The following is a 23,910-nucleotide window of genomic DNA, read 5'->3' on the forward strand; positions in this document are numbered from 1 at the left end:
ACAGGCCCTTTTAACAGGGCGAGATTTAGCCTACCTTATTGGGGCCCTGGGCCAGGCCAAAATTTGGAGGCCCCGAACTCATGTGCCGAGGAAGGTATGTGCACTGAAGTCAGTGGCCAAGTTTTGGTTTAACTAAGGGGACTAACATATTTTGTTCAATTCAATTTCAGACTATATTGGCCCCAGATCAACATAAATTTTTGTATTTGAATTTTGACCAAAAAACATGCTGTTATTGGGGTTACAAGAAAGATGCATAGGGCAATTTGGGGGGCCAAAATTGCCCTGGACCCTGGCCCATCTGGCCCAATGGTATAAAAATCCGGCCCTGCTCTCCATTATCAGCCCTATTTTAATTTTCGCTTTTGTGCTCGGGCCCCCTGAACCCTCGGGGCCCATGGACTTCGTCCACCCTGTCCCCCGTTTGCTACGCGCCTGTAGAGCTAGCTGCCAACTTATACTGGTTTCATACTTTTTGCTGCTTGCCGCTGAGCTTCGTGACGCTTCATCATGCCGCTTGTACTTTTCTGCAAGTGGAGCGGCACGCCGGTGAGTGGCATCGGCATAACTCATGAACTATGAAAGCCTATGTTGCCACTCAGCACTGCCAAAAATAATTTCCTGTTCTCATACATCAGAGTGACGCTGCTGCTGAGTGAGTTGACTTGAAATCAACTCCTATACCATTTTTCACCCTGATGTGGCAGTGACGTCAGGATATAGCAATCTGCCGCTTTGGGCTAAGCGTTGGAGTGATTGATATATCAGCTTGCCACTGGTCACCACTATCGTTTTTGGTGCGACTGGGCAGTGAAGCAAAATTGTTGTCAAAGCGTCAAGCGACAGGAAAGTATGAAACCAAGATTAGCACTGATTTTTGGTATTTTGTACTGATTTTAATAAAGGATATATAAATTATATATATATATATATATAGTGGTCAAGAATACTGAAAAAATAATGAAATACTATAAATTCTTTTGTATACACATGAGAGTTTGAAAATACTGAGGGCTCATATTGAAATTCCCTTACACAGGAAGGTGTGCACCATCCTGCAGCTATCCTGTGCTAGCCTTCTTTTGTTATCCTGGGCAGGGTGTATCACTGATGCATATAATCCATCCGTTTTATGACCGAGCTTTCCTGAGGCGCGCGCTTAGTGAGGGGAATCCTGCCTTCTTTCTGTGTGAAAACGTGATAGGGTATTTCAATATGAGCAGCTATCATATGCAATATAGTTGACTTCATTTCCATTTGAGGAAGATCTCAGTCAGGTACAGTAATTGAGTTGGTCAGTCACCTGGAATTTTGTGGGTACTTTCAGAGATAACATTAGGAAGCATGTTTTCAGAAATTAAAAACTACACTTATGAGCTCTTCATTTGCCAGCTTTGAAAAAAGAAATTAGTTTATTGCCCCAGCAGAAAATTGAATGGGCAAAATGAAACTACTTCTGGCGACCAATACAGCAGCACAAGATCACGCTTTTTGCAAATATCTTAGTTGGTGTTGAATTTAATTGTTCTATCGCATAGGAAGTCATTTGCGTGGAGTTTTTACAACATCACTGGTATGAAGAACAGTGGTTGTACAAGGATTAGATCAATGTTTTTAGATTATTTTTTGTGAGTAAAATTGGCAGAAAGCAATTAGAAAAATCCTATATTTTGCTGAAATTTGGCATGAAATTGGAGGATTGTGTGGAAAAAGTCGAATTGCGCAGACCAAATCTAATTAAGACTTCCAAGAATTTAAAAATATTACTCCAAGGTATTTATCAATAAATCAAAGTTCTTACAATAAAGTACTACACTACAATAAGTAATGATGTGTGACTCACAGGTTGCATTTCTGTTCAAGAAATAACTCATACAGACAATGCTATCAATGTAATGGTAGAGTTACTTATTGGAGTGAAAACACTCACTACTCATGACCATAACCTCTCTTTTGACTGTTATGTATCTAATTGCAGGCAATCGTTTCACTTTTGGAAGGTGATAGATTCTGTGAGCTGGATTCCATCATAGTGTATTGCATCAGGCGTGATGAGACAGAGAGGGTAGCCTCCCTGTTACGTACATGCCTCAAGGCAGACACAAAGACAAAGGAAGTAGCCGTGCCAATGGAAGATGCAGAGGAAGAACCACCTATGGAAGATGATGGAACAAAAAAGAAGGGGAGAAAAAAGAAACCTTCCAAGAAGAAGAAAAAATCAGGTACAATAATTCTACTGTTGTGATCTCAGTTAAGGAATTTAGAAACAGAACACCAATAATAATTTATTTAATTTCAAATTATCTATTGCACAACAGGTCACAGACCAGCTGGGATTTGAACAGAAGCCCTTCACTTTATCAGTCTATATATTTGTCAATTTTAAAACCATTGAGTCAGATGTGGAAGAAAATTAATAATGATGTTGTTAATTAGCAGTCAAGATACCTCAATTGATAAGTTGTTAGACACCTGGGCATGAGGTCACAAGTTCTAGCCTTGGCAGTGTAGTTAGTTTGCTCTTGTGAAAAATTCTCTTGGACAAAGAAGATCTCACTATGCTGTCAATGGGCTATTCCAGTTGAAATCCATACACACCCTGTGGAATACATGACCTTAATCTCCCACACAGGGGATGCAGATTTCAAATGGAGTCTCCCATTTAGGTAGCCCCATTTGAAATTCACACTCCCTGTGTAGAAGATTAAGATCATGTCTTGCATAGGGTATGTATGGATTTAAACTGGAATAGCCCAATTGCACCTGTGGCTTTGTCAGTGCTCTTTAAATTGCCAAGTATATTTAATTTAAAATAGAATACATGCAGTGGGATCACCAGTTGAAGACAAAAATTTCTTTCATGATTTTGTTATTTTGAACAACAAACATACATATGAGGTTTTGTATCACCAAAGATGTTAACCCAAAGATGTTAACCCAAAGATTACCAAACAACAACAACAAGCAGCTTTTATATAGCGCCGTAACATGAGCAAAACACGACCTCGGCGCTTTACAGAAAAAATATCTTAAACTACACAGCTTACATTACTAATTTAAACAAATAAACAAAGCAGCATGAAACATGGGGGAAGAAATTAGTCCGGGAATAAATGAGTTTTTGTTTGGCTCTTGAAAGACGCAACTGTGATAGAGTTTCTAAATAGCATTATACTTAATTCTGTGGTAAATCTGCCATCTTGGTTTCTAGCTCATAAAGGGCAGATATAATTGAAGACTGAATTATAAAGACGTATGACGTCCTGTCAACCACACCAAAATGCTGTACTGCGCAAGTCAGCAACCAATCACTAGGCTTAGAGAGAAAACGCAATCTCGCTATTCTCGCCGTGAATCTTGCTTTTTAGTGCTTTTCTCGCTTTTAAAAGATTCATTCCTACCACGAAAATCTATTTCTGTGGCGAAAGGTTGCAGAATTCGACAACCATTGCAACTAAAAAAGCTTAAGTTTGACCTGATTTTCCAGCCTGAATGTACAAAAACGGTCCATTTTCTGGCATATTCAAGCAACAACACAAGTAATATTCTTTATTTACTACTCAAACCTTGCAGTATATTGACCTTTTAAGCTGATTTATGAGGGCAAAATTTGTGTATTTTTGATAGTCCGGTCGGCAATTTCCATGCTTTGTTTTGATATCAGTCAGGGGTATGGAGTCAATGAAATACTGCCCTCACTCAATTTTTTTACCTTTTTTTTGATTTTCGCCAATTTTTGGGCATAAATCTCGCTTTTTTCTCGCATTTTGAAGTTGCCATCTCGCATTTTTGGTCAAAAAATTGCGTTTTTTCTCTAAGCCTACCAATCACGTTCCGACTTTGCCCTGACGTCAGACGCAAACTAGTCTTTTTAATTTGGTCTTAAATTATAATACCTCCGGCATTCATTGACAAGAGCCAGAACTGGAACAATAATTTGCGCTTGAGCTAAGCTTGAGCATTATAGGTTTGGCACAACGCGTTACCTGCAAAACGTTAATTTCATCTGGCTTTAAGTTACCTCCATGAAGGACATGCAAACGTGGCAGAGTTGATACTCTTTTATTCTACCGCATTGATTACTACACAGTATGCATACGTGAACCACCTCCAAGACCACCAGGCAATAGTGCAGAATCCTATCATGCAGGCATGTCCCCTGCACAACGCCGCAAAATCCAGAATGCATTCATGACCAGTAAGCTTCGAATAGTGGTCGCCACGGTTGCATTCGGTATGGGATTAGACAAGGCTGATGTGAGGGCTGTCATACATTATAATCTACCAAAAAGCTACGAGAGCTATGTACAAGAAATAGGCAGAGCAGGCAGAGATGGGAAACCTTCACATTGCCATGTATTTCTTGAACCAGAGGTTAGTATTTTTAGAGTTCTGTACAAAAAAATAGGCAGAGCAGGTAGAATTAGGAATCGCATTGTCATCTGTTTCTTGAACCATGGGTTAGTGGTTTGAAAGTTATGTATAAGAAACAGGCAGGCAGAGATGGGAAACCTTCACATTGCCATGTATTTCTTGAACCAGAGATAAGCAGATTAAGAGTTGCGTACAAGAAACAGGCAAAGCAAGCAGAGATGGGAAGCCTTCACATTACTGTCCTTCTTGAATGTTGATTATGGTCATAGAATTTTAGAAACAAAATCCAAAAGTCATGGAAAAGATGTGGATGTCTTGCAAGGTGAGAATACAAACTTTGAAGACCCATAGTTGAACCATTCCATTACACCAGGGAGTACTTCCATTATAATTAACACACGTGTTACAAGTAATTTTTCCTGATTAAATTATACCAGATAAGATGCTAAATATGGCCTTTTCGTCACCTGGGATTACTGCATATCAGCTATAGATATTTGATACACAATTGTACAGGAACTTCACCTGGAGTGATACATTATGTGCAGGAACTACACCTGGTGTAATTTGACCATCTGATACAGTTCCTGTCAAAGATCAGTTTACAATTGGGTCATGTCTAGATCTGAGAGTATGTAAAAATGGGAACAGACGCTTTGATAAGAATACAGGCTAGAAATCTCTGAGAGTGCGCGCAAATCCAATTGAATTCTCGTAGGAGAATTTCGTAAGCATCTTAGATTCACAAAATTTAGGATTGCCACGATTACGTATCTACCTCCCGCTGTCCAATATAATAATTGCACAGAATTTTTATACTGCTCAATTTACTTTTTGTTGTTTTGAGACAGAATAGTCCGTTGTATAATTTTCTTGTTAAATTAATTTGATTTTCCCCCTCTGTGTTTTATACAGGGTAGTGACCTGTGTGAGCTGAGGAGACATACGTATGCCAACTCAATAGACAGAATTGTTATCAAGAAACTCGTCAATAAGCTTTTCCCGCCATGTAAATGCAGACAGCTTCAGAATTTGACATCAGAAGTAAGACTGATATTTAAATAGACATAAATTGCAAAGTAGCTGGTAAGGGAGACTATTACTCCATTCTGGTGCATGAGGTGGTCCCAGGTTCAGTTCCTGGTGTGGTGGAAAATCGCTTGGATATTGACTTGGAAAATGTCTGAATTTAATTGGCAACATATGGAGATTAAATTCAGACTCCCCGTAGTGTGTTTAGATGAACTATGATAGTATTTTTGTCCTGTGGAAGGAATGTTAAACTCGTTAGTTCCATGCACAGAAAGTTATACCTATACATGTATCTTGCAGTCCGTTTCAAAAAGAGTAGAGTGGCTGTCCCAATCCATCCTGGTGCCGTTGGATTTACACAATCTTACGTACACACATGATGTTCATCACAATTTAATCACAAGTAATTGTATACCTGAGTGGAAGAAGGGCCCAACTCCAATTTTTTACAAAAATGAGTTAGACCCAGCATTTTATTGCCAGCAGACTGTTCTTCCTTATGTGTGAAAGATGAGCCAAAATCCACTCTCTAATAGTCTTCCATGTACACTTAATCATGGTTTTCATGGAAGAAAGGCATAACTCTGTGGATTTGGGCACTTCTTCCACAAATATAGGGTTAAAGAGGAATTTTGTTCATCCATGAAATCTGCTTTTCACTACTATAAACTTTCTTGCTAACATATAACATGAGTTCTACTTGTGCAATTAGTGGTGATTACCTAATTTCTGTAGCTATTTATAACAGGGAATTGGCACTTTCAGTATATAAGTGGAAGAAGGGCCCAACTCCAGCTCATATTAAGACCTGTACCGTTGCCATGGAAACATCATATATAATTTCAAATGTATGTAATATTGTATGTTCATGTATTAAAGGTCCCCTGAAGATGAAAACATTCTGTCCATAAAACTTTTCCAAATATTAAGTTTTTCTTAATATCTCAAAAACAGTTTTGATGGAGTTAGGCCCTTCTTCCACTCAGGTATTCAATTACATTTTAATTGATTTTGTTAATTAATGCAATTTTAATGAAGTTTTTGACTTCTTTTGTATGGATTAAAATGTTCCATTTTTGTTGTTGAATTTTTGTATCAAAATGTTCTTTGATATGGGTCGAAGTTTGCAATATCAATATTTTCAATTTGTCCACTCCCAACCCTTCACTTTCATTGGGTCACATATTTGTATGGCTTTTCATATTGTCTAAACCAGCATCAACAAATTTTTAGTTGTAGAGCTGTTACAAAGTTACCACTTCTTTTCCTTTCATCCATCAGTTTTGTTCTTTCTTTGCATCATCAGGAAACAGCTCAAAATGATACAACAAATGACAACCAAAGTGTCGATAAACCCGAGACATCATCCCCAAATGAACCAAGTGTTGCAGAATTGGAAAGTGTTCTGGAACCATGGGAGGATGAAGACAGATCTACCCATAATGCATCAGTGAGGCTATGCCCAGGTCACCAGGTTGCCATACCTAATGAAGCTACTGTACAGGAATTGGATATTAAAGAAGAAAGTGAGTTCAATCAAATGTGTAGCTAGGATTTAACCAAATTCATTTGGTAGCTGGCAGGAAATAATATTGCTGCTACACATATGGTATATTTGACCTATCTAGCACCCCTCCCATAATAAACACCGCCTACAGAATTGTTCTTGTCACAACAGTGTAAGTGCATCCTTTTCAATGCATATGTACAACTAAATTCTATCAAATTTCTGAATGAAATTACCTTAGGCTTTGAAGATTCTGACTTCAGATAACACTGTATTTTGAATGTTTATGCATGGAATTTCCCATTTGTAACTTTCATTTCATTATTTTAACAAGCGTTCCAGAAAATGACTGACCTAAGGTCAGTAAGAAAAGGTCTCTTACATGTAGCTCATTTTAAACAACTAAAAACCTCCTTGTGTAGGAAAATATCAACAATGTGACCGCAGATAAACTTAGTGTAATATTAACCTTGAACTTCAGTTATACACCCGATATACCCGTCATCAGCAGTGATAAATAATTACCTTTTTCAGCCATTTCCTGTCCACATGTGTATATGAAAACAAATTAATATGGGTATTAATATTTTGTTTATGATCATATCATTTGCAAATGGATCCCTAGGTAGATGTTGTCAGCAGGTGACAATAGGTGTGTTTATTTCATGCCTTTTGCTAATTGACGATGATGTAATGACAAGTTGTTAATCCCTGTCAGACTGGCCTTCACCATCCATAACCCTTCTACCTGTCTATATTTAGACAATATTCTTATTGGTATTGTACATGTACCTTGTATTTTAAGATGCACCTTCAATTGTAGTTTAAGTTGTAGTATTAAGGTATTTTGTAAGCGCTCTGAGCCTTTTGGAAATTGCGCAAATGCTCTTTGTATTGTATTGTATTGTGTTGTGTTGTATTGGTGTGTCTGACTTAACAGGGGGGAGGTGTAATTCATCATAGAGTTCATCAGTATAGAGTTCAGAAAGAAATTCTAATGACAAATTCTAGTGATATTTCTTTTGTCCAAAGAAATTTTAGCAAGTAAGGCAAAAAATTCTAGTTTTTTGCCTGTAAAAAGACCCAGAGCATAGGGCTATGTGCTAGAATGGCTTTCACATACTTACTCTGGGTTTGAAAGACAAACCTTCATTTTGTTGGCCTAACTTACTGTCATCAGTGGGTGAATTGTCATCATAGGATACTGTTGTCACCAATTGGTGACACAACCTATTGACAAAGTGACGAAAACTTACTTGCTAAAATGAGCTATGAACAGCGGCTATGTTCCTTGCTGATGTTTTAGAATTTGTTGTCATGGGTTTTTTAAGGTTTTTTTTTTCATGTTTCTTCATGATCTACTCTACTGTAATCAGTTCTATTCAGCTCTACAGTCGACTGTATTCTTTGTGTATTTACCTAACTCTACTCTACTCTACTGGCATCTTCATACCATACATTTATATTTATTCATTTAGACAAATCAAGTTCTTTCTTTTGAAGTACACAGTAAGTTTCTATAGTTTGTTCGGCTTATAATGGGCAAAATCTTTTGTTTTTGTTACTGACCTCAAACTGCATGGATTCTATTCAATACACAATGTTACGAGTCCTATTTTGTTCGCCAATTTTAAGCTGAACAAACTTTAAGCCATGCTGTGAATCACTTGGGTTTGAATCTTGGATAAGTGAACGGGATTGCAAACATATAAATTTGTACATTATCTAAACCTCTGTTTTCTGTCATTGTATGTCAGGTATTGCCACTCTTCTGTGTTACCTAGAACTCCACAACAAAAGATGGGTGAGAAATCTTCCTCCTCTCTATGCCACATGTAACGTAATATGCTACGGAGGACCAACGGAATTACGGGCTACAGCTAAGAAATGTCCACCACTTGCTGTGGCAATTGCCAGACAGCGGATGAGAGGGAAGGATTTTCGTCATATTGACCGTGTAGAATTTAATGCTGTCGAGGTGGCAAGTAGTATGGGATGGGATGTTTGGCCTGTGAAAAAGGAGTTGAGGCAGCTGCAGTGGAAACAAATTCCTGGCAGAGGTGAGTGGACAAGGATTTTTAAACAGACTGCTGCCAACTTATGTTTTCACAAAGTGTCAGGCTAGCATGTTTCTACATTGAATTACCATTGAGGCAAAAAGCAAATCTTATTCTTAGGCATAAGACTATGTACCATTTTTCTACCCTGATGTTCTAGACAGCAACGTGTTGAAGCAGTTGTTTTTCATGTGTAACTATTTGCTATCTTTAAGCGCATATGTGTGTTTATGCTAGCGCTTTGAGTGAAATTTGGCGATGTGAAGCTGCGCCAATGCGCACTGACGTCACTGCCACAACAGGGTGAAAATGGTATCAATAAAAATGGTTTTAAAAGTTACACTTTAAAATATTGTGCTACTGTCTCACTTGATATATCGCCCTCTATTGAGAAGTCCTATAAAATACATCACCACAATACTATTATATAGTATTACATTGTCTCATGGGACAATGATTTGTGCAACATTGAAATTGGCTATTCCAGTTGAAATTCTTACACCCTCTTTGGAAGACATGACCTTAAGGTGGTATTGGAGGCATTTTCTAGAAATTAGGAAATGCATTGAGCATGTTTTAAACAGATTAATTGATTAGGGTAAAGTACACTGATCAATATGCCTTTTGTTTGGAGCAAATCGGACATACGGTTTCTATAATACATCAATTTATATTTTCTTTGTATTCTATTGTTTTTATCAATAATCAACATAGTTAATGAGCTAAAAGGACTGGAAAGGCTCATTAATATGTAATTTTTGCCAATATTTTGCTAAAATCAATGCATAAATGTTCAGGGTACTTATTTGGCATACTTTTGCCTTGAAACTTGGTCAAAGTGTTTCTAATATGTTCTAATGTATTATATAGTGAAGATGCCCTCAAATTTGCATAATTAATGAGCTAATTTGCATAATTTGCTCAATCTTCTATGTGGGAGATTAAGGTTATGTCTTACATTATGGGGTGTATGAATTTAAAATGGATTAGCCCATGTGCCAGCTTCTCAGCATATGCTGATGTTGCCATGTTGTTTGCCAAGTTATTTACTCAATGTGTTTCTACGCATCTGTCATTGTAACTCATTTCTCGCTACTGTAAACCCACAAGATAGATGAATATGCCAATATTTGATTTCAAACATATATATCCCATGATTCAATGGAAATCTAAACTGCTATGTTACGCCTACCTGTTTCCCAACCCTAGAGTGGAGCCAAATTTTAAGCTGATAAGAAAGCTGCTTTAAAAATACACTTGTTTTGAAATCAGAATGATTGATTTACAAATTGGCAGATGTATCATTTGGAGGAACTTAGTGGGAGCAAAATGTGAAAATAAAGAGGTTAGCATCAAAACTAAATTGAGTAAGGGAACAAAACAAAAGATCGATGATGTCCTATAAACGTAACTAGTTTCGTTTCTTTGAAGCCCCCTCCCTCCCTGCCAGAAACGTAATAATGAAATGTTGAAAATTTTGACATAATAACAATAAAGACACATTCTTCCGACCGATGTTTTTGTACAAACGTAATCGAGCATTTTTACCCCCTCCGCCCTAAACGAAACTAGTTTCGTTTATAGGACCTCATCGATCTTTTGGTTTGTTTTGTTCCCTAAGAATTGTGGATAACAAGCAGCAAAAAGCTGCAAAATTATACGTATGCATTCATCTTGATACACCATATTGACGAAAAATATACAGACCATTCACCAACAGGCTTTGTATGCTGAGAATCCTCACAATATCGCATATTCATGAAGACCGATTGTTTGAACACAGGTGTTTAACAAATCAGGCACACATCATTTGTGGCTGTCATGGAGCTGTATAAGGGTTTATTATCAACTCTATGGTGCCTATATTATGTTTATGCAAAAGATGTCAAGACTGGATTTAAAAAAACGGGAGCAAAATAGGTGTAATGTTTGCTTGCGCATGCTTCATGGAACGATTGGCCCTCACTAACAGATGATGCTGGACTTTGCCTGTTGGTGGATGCTCTGTATATTTTTCGTCTATACCATACACATTATGAAAGAGCTAAAAAGAGTAGGCAAACAAACTACCTTATTTCGGTGAATAGATTAAAATAAGAATTTCAAATTTGATGAAGTCATCCAACGAGATACACAAAATATTAAAAATTTATTGTTTTTTTTTCTAAGTGAAAATTTTGTTAAAGCATTAAATGTTACTCTTGTATGTAGCAAAAACCAAGCTAAACCAGCACAACATGCCCAAAGGTGATTACTGATTAACTTACAAACATACAAGTGATATGCTTTTTGCCAACATCTGACACACAAATATTTCCAAGCTGTGGTCATTTGTTTTGATGTTTACTATGTTCCAATCAGCATGGTTTGATACTGCATGGTTAACTGCAACAACATGTTTTCTATTGAATTCCATCCAAAACACATATTATATAGGCCTACACTATATGCCAACATTGGACCATACAACTGTCAAGCTTTGATCAATCTCTTGTTTTGATGTTTACTATTTCAATGATCAGATGTAGGCCTCTATGGTCTGAAGGTTGTTCAACTTAGCATGTCAAATTAAATGGCCCCTCATGTGTTATTTCATGACTGCTGATACAGTTTTAGATGACTTTGTGTGTCTTGAGTGTGACAACTATGTGTGTCAGCTATTTTCCTTAAAAATACCAACTGAATTGACCATACTTGAACAATTGTCTGACATGAAATATCTTTGTGTTTACAGGATATGCAGTGAATCACATCCCCAGGTTTCTCCCTGGTTGAAGGTATACAGGGATGTACCACAGTTTTGGGTACCTTTTCAGTCAGTGGAGACCAATGCGCCCAATTAGGGCACATTTGGTTGCTTTTGGGGTGCTTTTTGTTTGTAGCAAAAACAGTAGAGAAAGTCAGTATCCGAAAGTCTGTGCAGCACATCCCGTATAAAAATTTTTGAAGACCACCCCCACCCCCGGATTACATCAAACATGTTGTCTGATTCTGTGTGATGCTCAATCAGAAATAATTAATTGATAAATTAGTTGCTAATTGAAGAGCTAATACATAAAAGCAGTATCATTATCTCCACACACACACTGTACACACACAATTAACTGTATTTTTCTCCATTTGATATCTCATCAGGATGGGTCAAATCAGGAGTCCTGGTGGAATTTTCCGAGTTGGCGTTATCTGTCCGTGCACCTGGTGACATGACCGATGATGATTTTGATGAAGTGATTCAATTCTTGGCTGAGAGGACCAAATCCCAGGAACAGAGAGAATTATACAACCTGCAGTCTGTGTATTTAGCACTCCACAGGTATGTCATAAAAGAGAATGGGCTATTACATCTAAAATCCACACTACCCCTGTAGAGGATTTTGGAAGTATCTACCACAGGGGAAGTATGAATTTCAAATGGAATGAACATATTAGGCAGCTCCATTTGAATTTTATATACCCTCTGAGAAAAATTCAACCTGAATCTTCTACAGAGAAGATTCATACTCCCCCTGTGGTAGATAATTCCTAATCTTCTGCAGGGGGAGTGCCGACTTTAAATGGATCAGCCCAATTAATGGTTTTTAGCCTGTAGAGTCCCAGTTTCCATTGCGCTGTCATAGCAGAAATACTGTAGGACTGCAGCACATATGTACATTCCAATTGTGTGATCAAATGATAAAGTCATCTTGGTTTCTCCTGAAATAAAACTGGAATTGACATTTGTTTAAATCAACAACATAATCATGTGTATGCATATGTTACAGGTAAATTGTTTCAAATATGCCCAAATAAGGCATTATTTCAAAGCAAACTGTTGATCTAGCTGTTAAATTTGATTTAATTTGATGTACACCATATGGCTAGCTAGCAAATCCCCTAAGCATTTGATTGCAATTTTACTGCGACCAGAGTACAAGAACCCCAGTGGAAATTTACCTGGTTAAATGTGTGGAAATTGAGACATGGTATGGGCACATAAATGCTTCCTGTATGCTACCCTGGGTGCTCATACAGCTTAGTCACATAACACTGATGGGAATACGGTGTCCTATTGCATTCGCTGCTGTTTGTGGAAGGGTGCAAAGCCCTCAGGTGGTATTGGACGGTCAGGGAGGTTGATTACATTTGCGAAATCGGACTTTTACAGCAATATGTGATTGGCTGCTTCCTGAAAGAAACCAAAGTGATGAAAATGATCATGATCATTACAAGAACTTTCAGTTTAATAAATTTGGAATATTGGATGCCATAATCCTAATGCCAGTTATATCATGCTTGGCAAAGTTAACTACAAGACAAGTTTGTTGCAACATCGCTAGCCAGAGATTGAATGTTACCTAGCACTTTACAATCGCTACCATTACATCATTTTAGGATTTTTTTGATGCATGCTTCGATTGCTAGTATGATTTAGCATAAACCCTAATTACTAGGAGCGTAGACTTTTTTTCGCCACTTGATATGGATCAGAAGTCGCTAGCTTGCCGTATCATCATTATCACAACCAGTTGACTTCAGCTTCAAGGCAACTTTCAAGCTAGCTAACCAGTATTTTTCTCCAGATAAAAAATCCCTAGTGATCAAACAATGGTAGTGATTATAAAACCCTAGGTAGCGTCTCTTGCCATCGAATGCACCCAAGCCTTCGCATATCTTTTATATCATGAGTGATATAACATTATAACAAGCTCAACAGAATCTCGGAAGCGGCGATCTGACTTTGCTGTTATTTGCTTATTCCCAGACACGATGTGACCAGAGTAAATTTGTTTGTCCATCGCCGTAACTATCTCCAATTTCTTCCTTTCTTTATAATATTTCCATTTTCTCTCCTTTTACCGATGGTGAGGTTGCATTCTTCGCGATTGTGTAAATATGCACGCAAACCAGTGGTTCCACAGCTGCTGTGTAAAGCATACACAAAACACACACAATGTTTAACGTTTCTAGTTCTAATCACTTGCAGCTGTGGCATGGTGTACCAGCCAATGGCAAGCCTTGATTGTGTCCATTTGTATGTAATGCGTCACTCCGCTCAGCGGCAAGTCGCAAAAGTATGACACCAACGAATGAGCATTTGTTACAAACTGAAGAACAGAGCTATTGCATGAGCTGGCTTCGCTGCCAAAAATATGTGGATGCGTCAGATGCAGAGTTAATTTCTGATGAACCACTATGTAACATGATTGAATCTTTTTTGACAACAAAAACAGGCTAAAGATCGTTTACATTTACATGATTATATCAGGAATGACAGTTATTCATTGCCACTTAAAATTGCAAGAAGATTGATCAGGTTAAGTTGATTTCTCTGTTATCAGCAATGAAACTAATTTATTCAGCGTATATTGGTTTATACGCACAAAAGTTCCAGGCATGTTGAATATTATGCACTCACATGTAATGCATGTGAGCTAGGAATTTGTGCTACGGGAAGAGTTGCATGTTGAATTTTACAGCACTGATAAATTTCTTTTTTTACTTCAAACTTATTTAATACCTTCTTTTTAACGTATCAGATTGAAATCCATCAAGCAGTAGCCTAGGGACCTGTAAGTTTGGAATACTCAATTTGCTTGATCAAAATTCCAATCATTTGAAGCTCCATAAAATTCTTAATGCTGGTCACATCATTGACTTTTATCTCATATGTGATACATTTTGCCATAAAATGTTTCCTTTTGGGTACATTTGAAATGCTCCAGCAGTCTAGTAATCAAAATGAATCATTGTATAAAGTTAGTAAATCAAATTGTAATGAAATTGGTCTAAATGGAAGCAATTGATGGAGCCACTGAAAATTTGAAATAATTTTGTTTATGAGTGGGACAGGAACTATTTAGGTACAAGCATATGATGGATCTCATAATACCAATGTGTGAGGACACAGTTCTTTAACCCCAATATGCATACACTCAAAGATTGAACTTTGCATGCAAGGGGTACACAAACTCATACCCACAACTTTCAAAATCAAGTTTCCAGCTAGAGTCATTGAATGGAGATAATTGAACTGTGTAATAACATGAGATCATTTTGGTTCATAGTTTGCCTCTTAAATGCAAAAAGGATGTAAGTGCTTTGATACAGGGTGTCCCAAAAAAAAGAGGCCCCTCATTGCGCCCTCTTTTTCTCCTATTTCTGAAAAGTTGATTAAATATATTTTGGTATGTAAAGAAACCTTTAATCATTAGCTTTAATAAACCAAAACAATTATTTCAATTGGCTCACAACTTTTGAAGATATGTCCTTTTGAATAAAAGTACCCGTTTTTCACTCTGTCCACGGATAGTAAACAGAGTGGTTGGGATGGCTCATGTTGTGGAGTGGCCTGCACGATTACCAGACCTTAACACTTGATTTTTTTCCTTTGTGGCAAAATCCAATATCTTCGCAAACGTATTACTGAATGCATTCGCAAGTATCCGGCGCACAAGGATGGTACGCAACACAATAGATGCAATGAGGACCAGGGCTGAAACCTGTATTCGCCAAGGAGGCAACCAGGTAGAGGGCAGAAGAACTCACTTCAGAAGAACCAAATACAAACCAAACAGCCTTTTAGGGCTACCTTTTATCCTAAAAAGAGAAATGACTTATGTTGTAAATAAATAAAAAAAGAAAGCAAGAAACAAGAACGTAAGAAAGTAAGAAACATAATAAAACAAAAAGGCATAAATAACCAAGAAAAAATAAGTAATTGCAAGTAAAACAAAAGAAGTCCCATTCGCATCCATTTTACCCACAAATTAATGACACTATTAACAAAATCCATTGCCCAACCCACGGTAAAGCCCATTCCATAAACAAAGTTATTTTATAAAGTTATCATTGAGAAATGTTTGATATTCATGCATGGTATGTGTACTCTTTTTCAATCTTTGAAGTAGCCAAACCCTCTCCGTGGACAGAGTGAAAACGGGTACATTTCTTTAAAAGAGCATATCTTCAAAAGTTGTGAGCCGATTGATATAATTGTTTTGGTTTATTATAGCTAACGACTCCAGGTTTCTTTACATACCAAAATATATTTGATCAACTTTTTAGAAATAGGAGAAAAAGGGGGCGCAATGAGGGGCCTCTTTTTTTTGGGACACCCTGTATTATTATGCACTTAAAACCTTCTTACAATCATTAGGATTTTAAATATCCTCATCTCTTAAGACACATGTCCATAACCCCAATATGTTTGTATATGAATCAAATAACCTTTTAATGTATTGGGTACAAAAACTCATGATGCATAACTAGAGGTCAAATTTTGAGATATGGTTGTTGAATGGAGGCTAATGAACTGTGCCATCAGAAATGAGACTGTTTTAGCTCATATCAATTCAACTGACATGTTGTGAATTTGGTCACAGTATAGGGGTGATGAATGGTAATTGACCAAGTGACAGCCATTTCCACCATTTTAACTGGGGGTCATGAAATGACCTGAATTAAGTAGGTTTTGTATGACAAATGTTGTCATTCGGCACGTCGTGTGTGTCATATTCTCATCTCATCTCACTTGTTTTGTTGTATTTACTCATCACCTGTGTATGCAATGATGGACAATTGTGGTGGGTTTTTACCTTTGGCTCATGGTTATCAGCTCAATGAATGCTATTACTAAAGATTGCTTTTGCTGGAAGCCATCATTTCAAGGTGCAATGGGCTATTCCAGTTGAAATCCATACACCCCCTATGGAAGACATGACTGTAATCTTCCACACAGGGGTGCAAATTTCAAATTGGGGTCACCCAGTTAGGTGACTCCATTTGAAATTCATACTCCCTGTGTCAAAGGTTAAGGACATGTCTTTCATGGATTTCAACGGGAATAGCCCCATTTCTTCGAACATTGGGTGAATCAATATTGATTCTCACATGCTCATCTTGCAGGAACCAAGAGAATCAAGTTTATTTGCTGCGTGTGGAATAAGTATGATTTAGGAGAATATTATCAATTTCGCAAACCAATTCCTCCGATTCTCACAAAACATTCAGTCCTGCAATGTGCTCTATTCTCAAACAAGAAGGTAAATCCTAACTTCAGAGTACAGTGAATGCTGTCATGAAGACACTGCTTACCTGTGCATCTCATAATCTGTTCACTCATAATGTGCTCATTAGCCTATTTCAGTGGCATTCAAAGTCGATGAGTGCATATTTAACTTGTTTTAAATCATGCAGGGATGTGAGAGTTCCTCTTTTCAGCTGATTTCCTCTTTTTTTGTTGCCAAAATGTACACATTTTTCTTTTATTTTCTTATATTTTTTATTTGGCGTTTTTACCCTGATTTTACGCTGTTTTTAGTGATTTTCCTTGTTTTTGGTCTGTGGCCTCTCACACCCCTGATCATGTGACACAAAATAGTGTGATAGTTGTTTGTACCTCGAAAGAATTAGAATGAAACATGGTATTCAAATAGTAATGCATTGCTTCTTTTAATCGACGGACACCCTGTGCTCAGTGCTGTACTAAAAGCTCATCCTTTCTAGATTAATGATTTGCATACTATATGAATGTAATGTCAATGCCACACTGCAAGAGCCAGCGCCTCAGGAGTCTCATAGATATGACATTGTGCCCACTTTGAGCAGGACTTTAAACAGGCATGACCCTCTCTTAGAACAACCAGACTGACATAAATGACGGATCTGATCACCAGTGTTTTGTTTTTGTGGGTTTTTTTTAGGGTTGTGTTTTGTTCTCATTCATTTAATTTACAAAGTAGAATACAACATAGGCAGCCAGGAGTCGGGTGCCATTAAAACAAGCTCATGGTTCTTATAGCACCTAATAATAGAGGCACACTGCAAAACTTAACGAAAATGGATGACATCAGACATAGCCATCCCTTCAAGCAGATATGAACGCAAGTTCATTACACCAATGAGAAAATGATTAAAACACTTGCCAGATTGGGATGTAAATGTCAGCAACCTAAAGCAATAGCACAAATTAACAATTCTATGTTTTAGATTGATTTCATGTCTATCTGTCATATTTGTTATGTCATCATTGTCGATGATTTGGCAACATTTCTTCCTCTCAATCATTCATGTTTTGATGAGGTGGACTGGATATGACAATTCAGGATGTATTGTTTCCGTATAGAGGTCATGCACATCTACAATAGCAATTGATGAACGTGAACTGTTTCTTCAAATATTTCAAGGTAGTGGGATGCATTTTCTTCCCTTACATTGTGCAAAATATTATTCCGCAATTCTAGTTCATTGAACCATCATGTTGCAATGTGAAATAGGTTGTGCAATAATCAGTATTTTTGAAGGTCATTGCCTTTGAGTTGCAATGACATTACCAATGTGTATCACAGCTTTATTGTATTGTTGACTTGTGTAGTGGCATAAAAAGGTGGGGTGGGCATGCAAGCACCCTCTCCACCCCCGGATCAAGCTCTGCCTCCCATTAAAACCTGTTACTGTTTGTGTCTTTATATTTTGGTTTCATGATTATACTTCCATTGGGCTATTCCATTTAAAATCCACACTACCACTGTGGAAGATTTTGGAAATATCTGCCACAGAGGGAGTATGAATTTCAAATGGAATTTTAAAACACATTAACAACTCCATTTGAATCTCACTCTAACTCAGGGGGAAGATTTGGTTTGAATCTTTCTCAGAGGGTGTATGAAATTCAAATGGAGCTGCCTATTGTGCTCATTCTATCTGAAATTCATACTCTCCCTGTGGCAGATATTTCCAAAATCTTCCACAGGGGTAGTGCGGATTTTAAATGGAATAGCCCTTTTAGCATACTGCATGCTTCTAATTTCACCAAACCAGTTTGGTTTGCACACAAATGCAACTAACACTCTTGAATCTTTTTTCTATTGCTTCCATGTTAAAAGTGATGTCAATATTTTTTTCCAAAAGAATCTTTAGAATAGTTAGATTTTGATAATCAATTATAAAGTAGCTTATTCCACCAGGTGTGTGTAATGGGCTACATGTATTCCTTTTGAAATCCATATACTCCCTATGGAATACACGACCTTAATCTTCCACACAGGGGGTGTAGATTTTAAATAGAGTTACCATTCAGATAACTCCATTTGAAATTCACACTCCCTGTGTGGAAGATTAACCATAACACTGAACACTGGTTTTTTGCTATCAGCAGTTAAAGAAGAAATAAGAAAAGGAGAGATGAACAAAGAAATCACTTGGTACCCTGGGATTAGAACCTTAGACCCCTCACTTGCCAAGCACACAATCATCGACCAGTAGCCACAAATGTTGTGCACTTGCGCTGGCCCAGCCAGCCATTCCCTGAGCATATAGCACTTGGTGATTGTAGCAAAACATCACATGGGATTCATGCATGCGCAGTGGTTATCATTGTGGTATTTTGTGGTATTTAGCCGTGTTCAGGTTAAGGTCATGTTTTCCATCTAGATGTGTGGATTTCAACTGGAATAGCCCAGCTGGGTGCATGAAAGCACAGTCATTGACACACATAGTGAAATTTGTTCCAGACTTCAGTTTAATGAACTTCGCTTTAGGACCCAGTGTAGCTATACATTTCCATGACAGGAAGAGGAAGATGTGCAAGTGGGTGGGTGACGCCTACTTGGAATAAAGTTGTCAATTCTGAGTAACAGGGGAATGGCTTTATTATGATGTTTGGTGTAATGTTATAGGAAATGTGAACTTCTTTTCCCTTGTTAATGACTTGTAAGAGTTGAATGGCTAATTGGTTATTGCATCATTTAAAAAAGTGGTGCAATGAACGAACGAATGTGGGATTGTCTCCAACAATTTTTGGTAGAGCATGGGAATAGAGGAAGAAACACAAGTCGGTGGTGGACCATGCCTACTTGGAATAAAGTTGTCCATTTAGGTTAACAGGTGAATGGCTGTGGTGTTTTCATCAGTAAGGGTGTGGTACATTGAACATATGGACATGGCAGCCATATGAACTGCAATCCTGTAGACAGATCAGGTAGTACAATAAGTAAGAAAAATAAGATATAACTTCAGTTAAACAGATCTTTTTGTTAGAGAAACCAAGATCTTTTTGTTAGAGAATCGTCAAAAGAGACATCAAAAATGGCTATAAGGCCTTTACCCATTGCACGATTCTGCCACATATGCGAGGAGAGCCTCAATCTGGCAGCATGCATGAATGGGAATTGGACCAGTCATATAACACTGCATAAAGTTATGTAATACTTCTTTTAATGTCTATTGCCAGTTCGAGGCTCTCCCCGCATATGCCTGAACCATGCAATAGGCGAATAGGGCGGCCGAGTGTGAAAAGAAATTGTGATACCAGATGAGGCTGTCAATGTCCATAAAGTCAGTGACATTATACGCCTAGCATGAAGTCATTGACATTATGCGGGAGCGCATTTGCTGTCGCTGGTTTCAGTTGAACGAACTTGATTTTCTAGCAGTAGTAAACCGCATAAACATTGTAAAAAAACTCAGGAACACAGGTGGATGAGTGGACACGCCCTTTTACCGAGTTGACATGCACATTTTTAGTCGCTTGTTTTAGTTGAATGAACTTGATTTTGTAGCAGCAGTAAACAGCATAAACAGTTTGTAAGAAACTCAGGAACACAGGTGGATGAGTTGACACGCCCACTTACCGAGTTATTGATTCAGCATAACAAGTAAAGCGGTTTCTTAATATTTGTGATTGCTTGTCGGAAATGTTCATTTCTCTTTCTGGTATTGTTAGTAAGTTATTGACTGATGAAGGCTGACTTGCATTATATGGGTTTTTATCAATTTCTTGCCAATACAGTGGTTGACACTGGTTGTGGACCTGTTGTCATGTTGCACGAGGAGTGGTTGGTTGCACGGGCGGTCGTTGATCACAATTGTTTGGAGTATGGTACGGTAAAAGTATCATGAGTTCTGGTGCTGTAAAGTTTGGTATTATTTGCATATTCATCAAAATTAAACATTTATTTGTATAATTTGCTAGAAATTTGCATTAATCCAGTCTACTAAAAGGTTTGTCTCTCAAGACAGTGTGTGACAGCCATCTTGGTGCATAGCCCTATGCACTGGGCCTTTTTTGTCCCCTTTTTTAGTTATTAAAAAAAATAGTGTCCTCATTGTGGAAAAAAGTGGGCTAAAAACATTCACACAAATCCAGTGTAGCACTTAGCTTTTTTTTTTTCTAAAAAAAAAAGTACAGCACTATAGCTTTTTTGCAGTGTTTGAGAGACAAACCTTGGGGGAGGCTAAGTCAAGATGCCAAAGATCTTATTAGTACATGATCTCAGAAATTTGCATATTTTGTTAAATCTTGTTAAATAGAGTCATATTTACTCACAGTTGAATATATATATGGTTGAATAAATTAACCCGCCAGTTTTGAATTGATCTTGAAATTTGTCAGGGTTTGGAGACAAACTTTGGACTGTATTTGCATGCATTTGATGAGCTTAAGTTGTGAACAGAAGCAAAGCCTAATGGGCTATTCGGCCCATCCAGTGGAAATACATACACTCTATGGAAGACATGACCTTAATCTTCCACACAGGAGAATATTTCAAATGGAGTCACCCATTCAGGTAACCCCATTTGAAATTCACACCTCCTGTATGGGAGATTAAGTTCATGTCTTCCACAGGGGGTGTATGGATTTCAATTGGAATATCCCTGTTAAAGTCACTGACCTGTGCATATTTTGTTCAGTTAAATCAGTTAGGTACATTATAACCTATTCTTGGAAAAATGTAAATAACAATGGTGGGTGGGTGGACATGTCCACTTTACAAGTTGTTTATTCCACAATAGCAGGGGAAATAGCTTCATTTTTGAGATGTAAGATCATTTAGAGACTTATAAATTTACAAATTGTGTTTAAAAAAAAAAGAATTTGTTTGTCAATTGAGAGCTGGTGGGGCGTGTATTTTACAATGATCTTAAGCAAGATGAGTCGTTTGTTGTTCAAGTGAATGCAAGAATTTTAATTGCAAATATTGTGATTGTAATTGCGATTAAAATCATGATGATGAGCACATTGGCTTTAGATAGCACCTTCTGAGAATGTTGTATTCTTCGAAAACAATGCCACTTGAACAAACATTGTAATATAGAGCAGGCCTACACATTTTGTGGCTTTTGAGGCCTCCCAATTAGGTCTGTTTCATGATAGGTATAATGAGCTTGTTTTTTTGTCAAAGATGTTGCAGCTTCCACAAATTAAAGCCAATGTTTTTGTTATAAAATTCTTAGATTTTGATGTTCTTGAACTTAGAGAACGGAAGCATCCATTTCTGTCCCAATCTGGTTCTTATTGTAAAGCAGCTTAGAAATGGGCACATTTTCAAACATCATGATAGACTGACTGTTAAAGGAGCATGTGACATATTTGGTTACTGTTCGTTGTTGAAGGTTCGCTATGGCAAAAATAAGGTTCGCTATGTAGAATATGAAATAAGGTTGCTATATCAAATCTAATCCTAACCTGAACCTTAACTCTATAACCCTAGTCCTAACCCTAATCCTAGCCCTAACCTTAGCTAACCTTAGTTTATATTTGACAAAAGCAACCATATTTCATATTTAAACCATACTTTTGATATATAGCGAGCCTTCAGCATAGTGATTCTTCAACATATTGGGCAGACGACCACATTTTTTATCTGACACAGCTTTCTTGTATGCCTATGGCTTATTATATCACCCCGAGGGTACATTGTTCATGTTTGCCTTGTTTGAAATGATAGTTACAAATGAGAATTTACACACATAGCCTAAACATTCAATGAAGGCAAAATCATAATCCTACACTAAAGGTTTAGAAAGTAATTTTATTCAGACATTTAATGGAATCAAGTTGTACAGGTGCATTGAAAAGGAGGCACTTGTCACTTGACAAATTCTGTAGGGTGATAGGGGAGGGTGCTAATAAGGTCGAATACGGATTATATAATATGGGTATCTGTGTTGAACTTTCTGCCAAGTGACGACTGACGTAACATTTTTATAATGTCTTTTAAAGTTTTTACAATACGTAACCCGCCACATCAAAACACTGTGCAGTTTGATATGAAATCTTCAGTAATGTGGACAGTACTGTCTTACAAAAAAACAACCCAGAGAACTGCTCCTTTAAGTTTAATTTATAAATAGTTCCCAAATTAACATATTTTTGCCAAAAAGGATGCCATAGAAAACATGGATTCCATATAAATGAACTAGATTGACCTTTACGATTGGATGATTTTTTTTTTTTGTCGCTCTACAAACTTGGAAATGGGGGATATATTAATTGACTCAATCATACATGTGGGAATCATATTGATATCTTGACAAGTAAATGCCAATCAAAAGCTGCAATGCATTGAATAACATTATCTGTAGCAATATGAAAAAGATGTTGTATTTCCTGCGATAAGCATGTCGGAAATGTAGCAGGTTATCGGGGCAAGGGTTGTCGAACTAAAGTTTTTTGAAATTTTCTTTAAAGCAATATTGTAAGATTTGCTGAGGAGGATGTCCTCAGTGTTAAATTTAACAAACTAACATACCCTGCAACAATTAACACTTTAGGATAAAACTGAATGGCCCATCGTTTAATTCAGTGATCGAAATATTAGTCAAACGGGCCAGCAATTGGATTTACTTGAAAAAACAACCCATAATTTAAGTGATGTTCTTATGATGTTATTTGCATCATTGATTCCCACATGTACGATTGAATCAATTAATAAATTCCCCATTTTCAGGCTTGCACACAGACAAAAAAAATCATCCAATCATAAGAGTCAATTTAGTTCATTTACATTGTAAAAAAAAATGCTGTACAAAAATAAATTTGTGTTGCAGGTTGTCCAATTTGGGGAGCATTTTGCTCTGCTAGACAAGGTAAATCCGACCTTTTCAGAGGCATACACAATGTTCATAACACTATACAGACATGTCGTACTGAATATTCTTAACAAATTAAGCTGATCGATG

At 37.3% G+C, this 23,910-nt stretch overlaps 1 protein-coding gene across 1 annotated transcript in view; it reads left to right on the top strand.

The window, feature by feature from the left end:
• LOC140136110 (ATP-dependent DNA helicase Q4-like) overlaps positions 1-23,910 on the top strand; it is a 55,520-nt gene that overhangs the window by 10,979 nt on the left and 20,631 nt on the right. The window contains exons 8-13 of the mRNA XM_072157816.1: positions 1,979-2,222; positions 4,091-4,374; positions 5,290-5,418; positions 6,713-6,932; positions 8,671-8,973; positions 12,106-12,283. Coding sequence (XP_072013917.1) covers positions 1,979-2,222; positions 4,091-4,374; positions 5,290-5,418; positions 6,713-6,932; positions 8,671-8,973; positions 12,106-12,283 — 1,358 coding nt within the window. The remainder of the gene's footprint in view (positions 1-1,978; positions 2,223-4,090; positions 4,375-5,289; positions 5,419-6,712; positions 6,933-8,670; positions 8,974-12,105; positions 12,284-23,910) is intronic.

Source organism: Amphiura filiformis, chromosome 16 (assembly GCF_039555335.1).
Source record: "Amphiura filiformis chromosome 16, Afil_fr2py, whole genome shotgun sequence".
Classification (NCBI taxonomy): Eukaryota; Metazoa; Echinodermata; class Ophiuroidea; order Amphilepidida; family Amphiuridae; genus Amphiura; species Amphiura filiformis.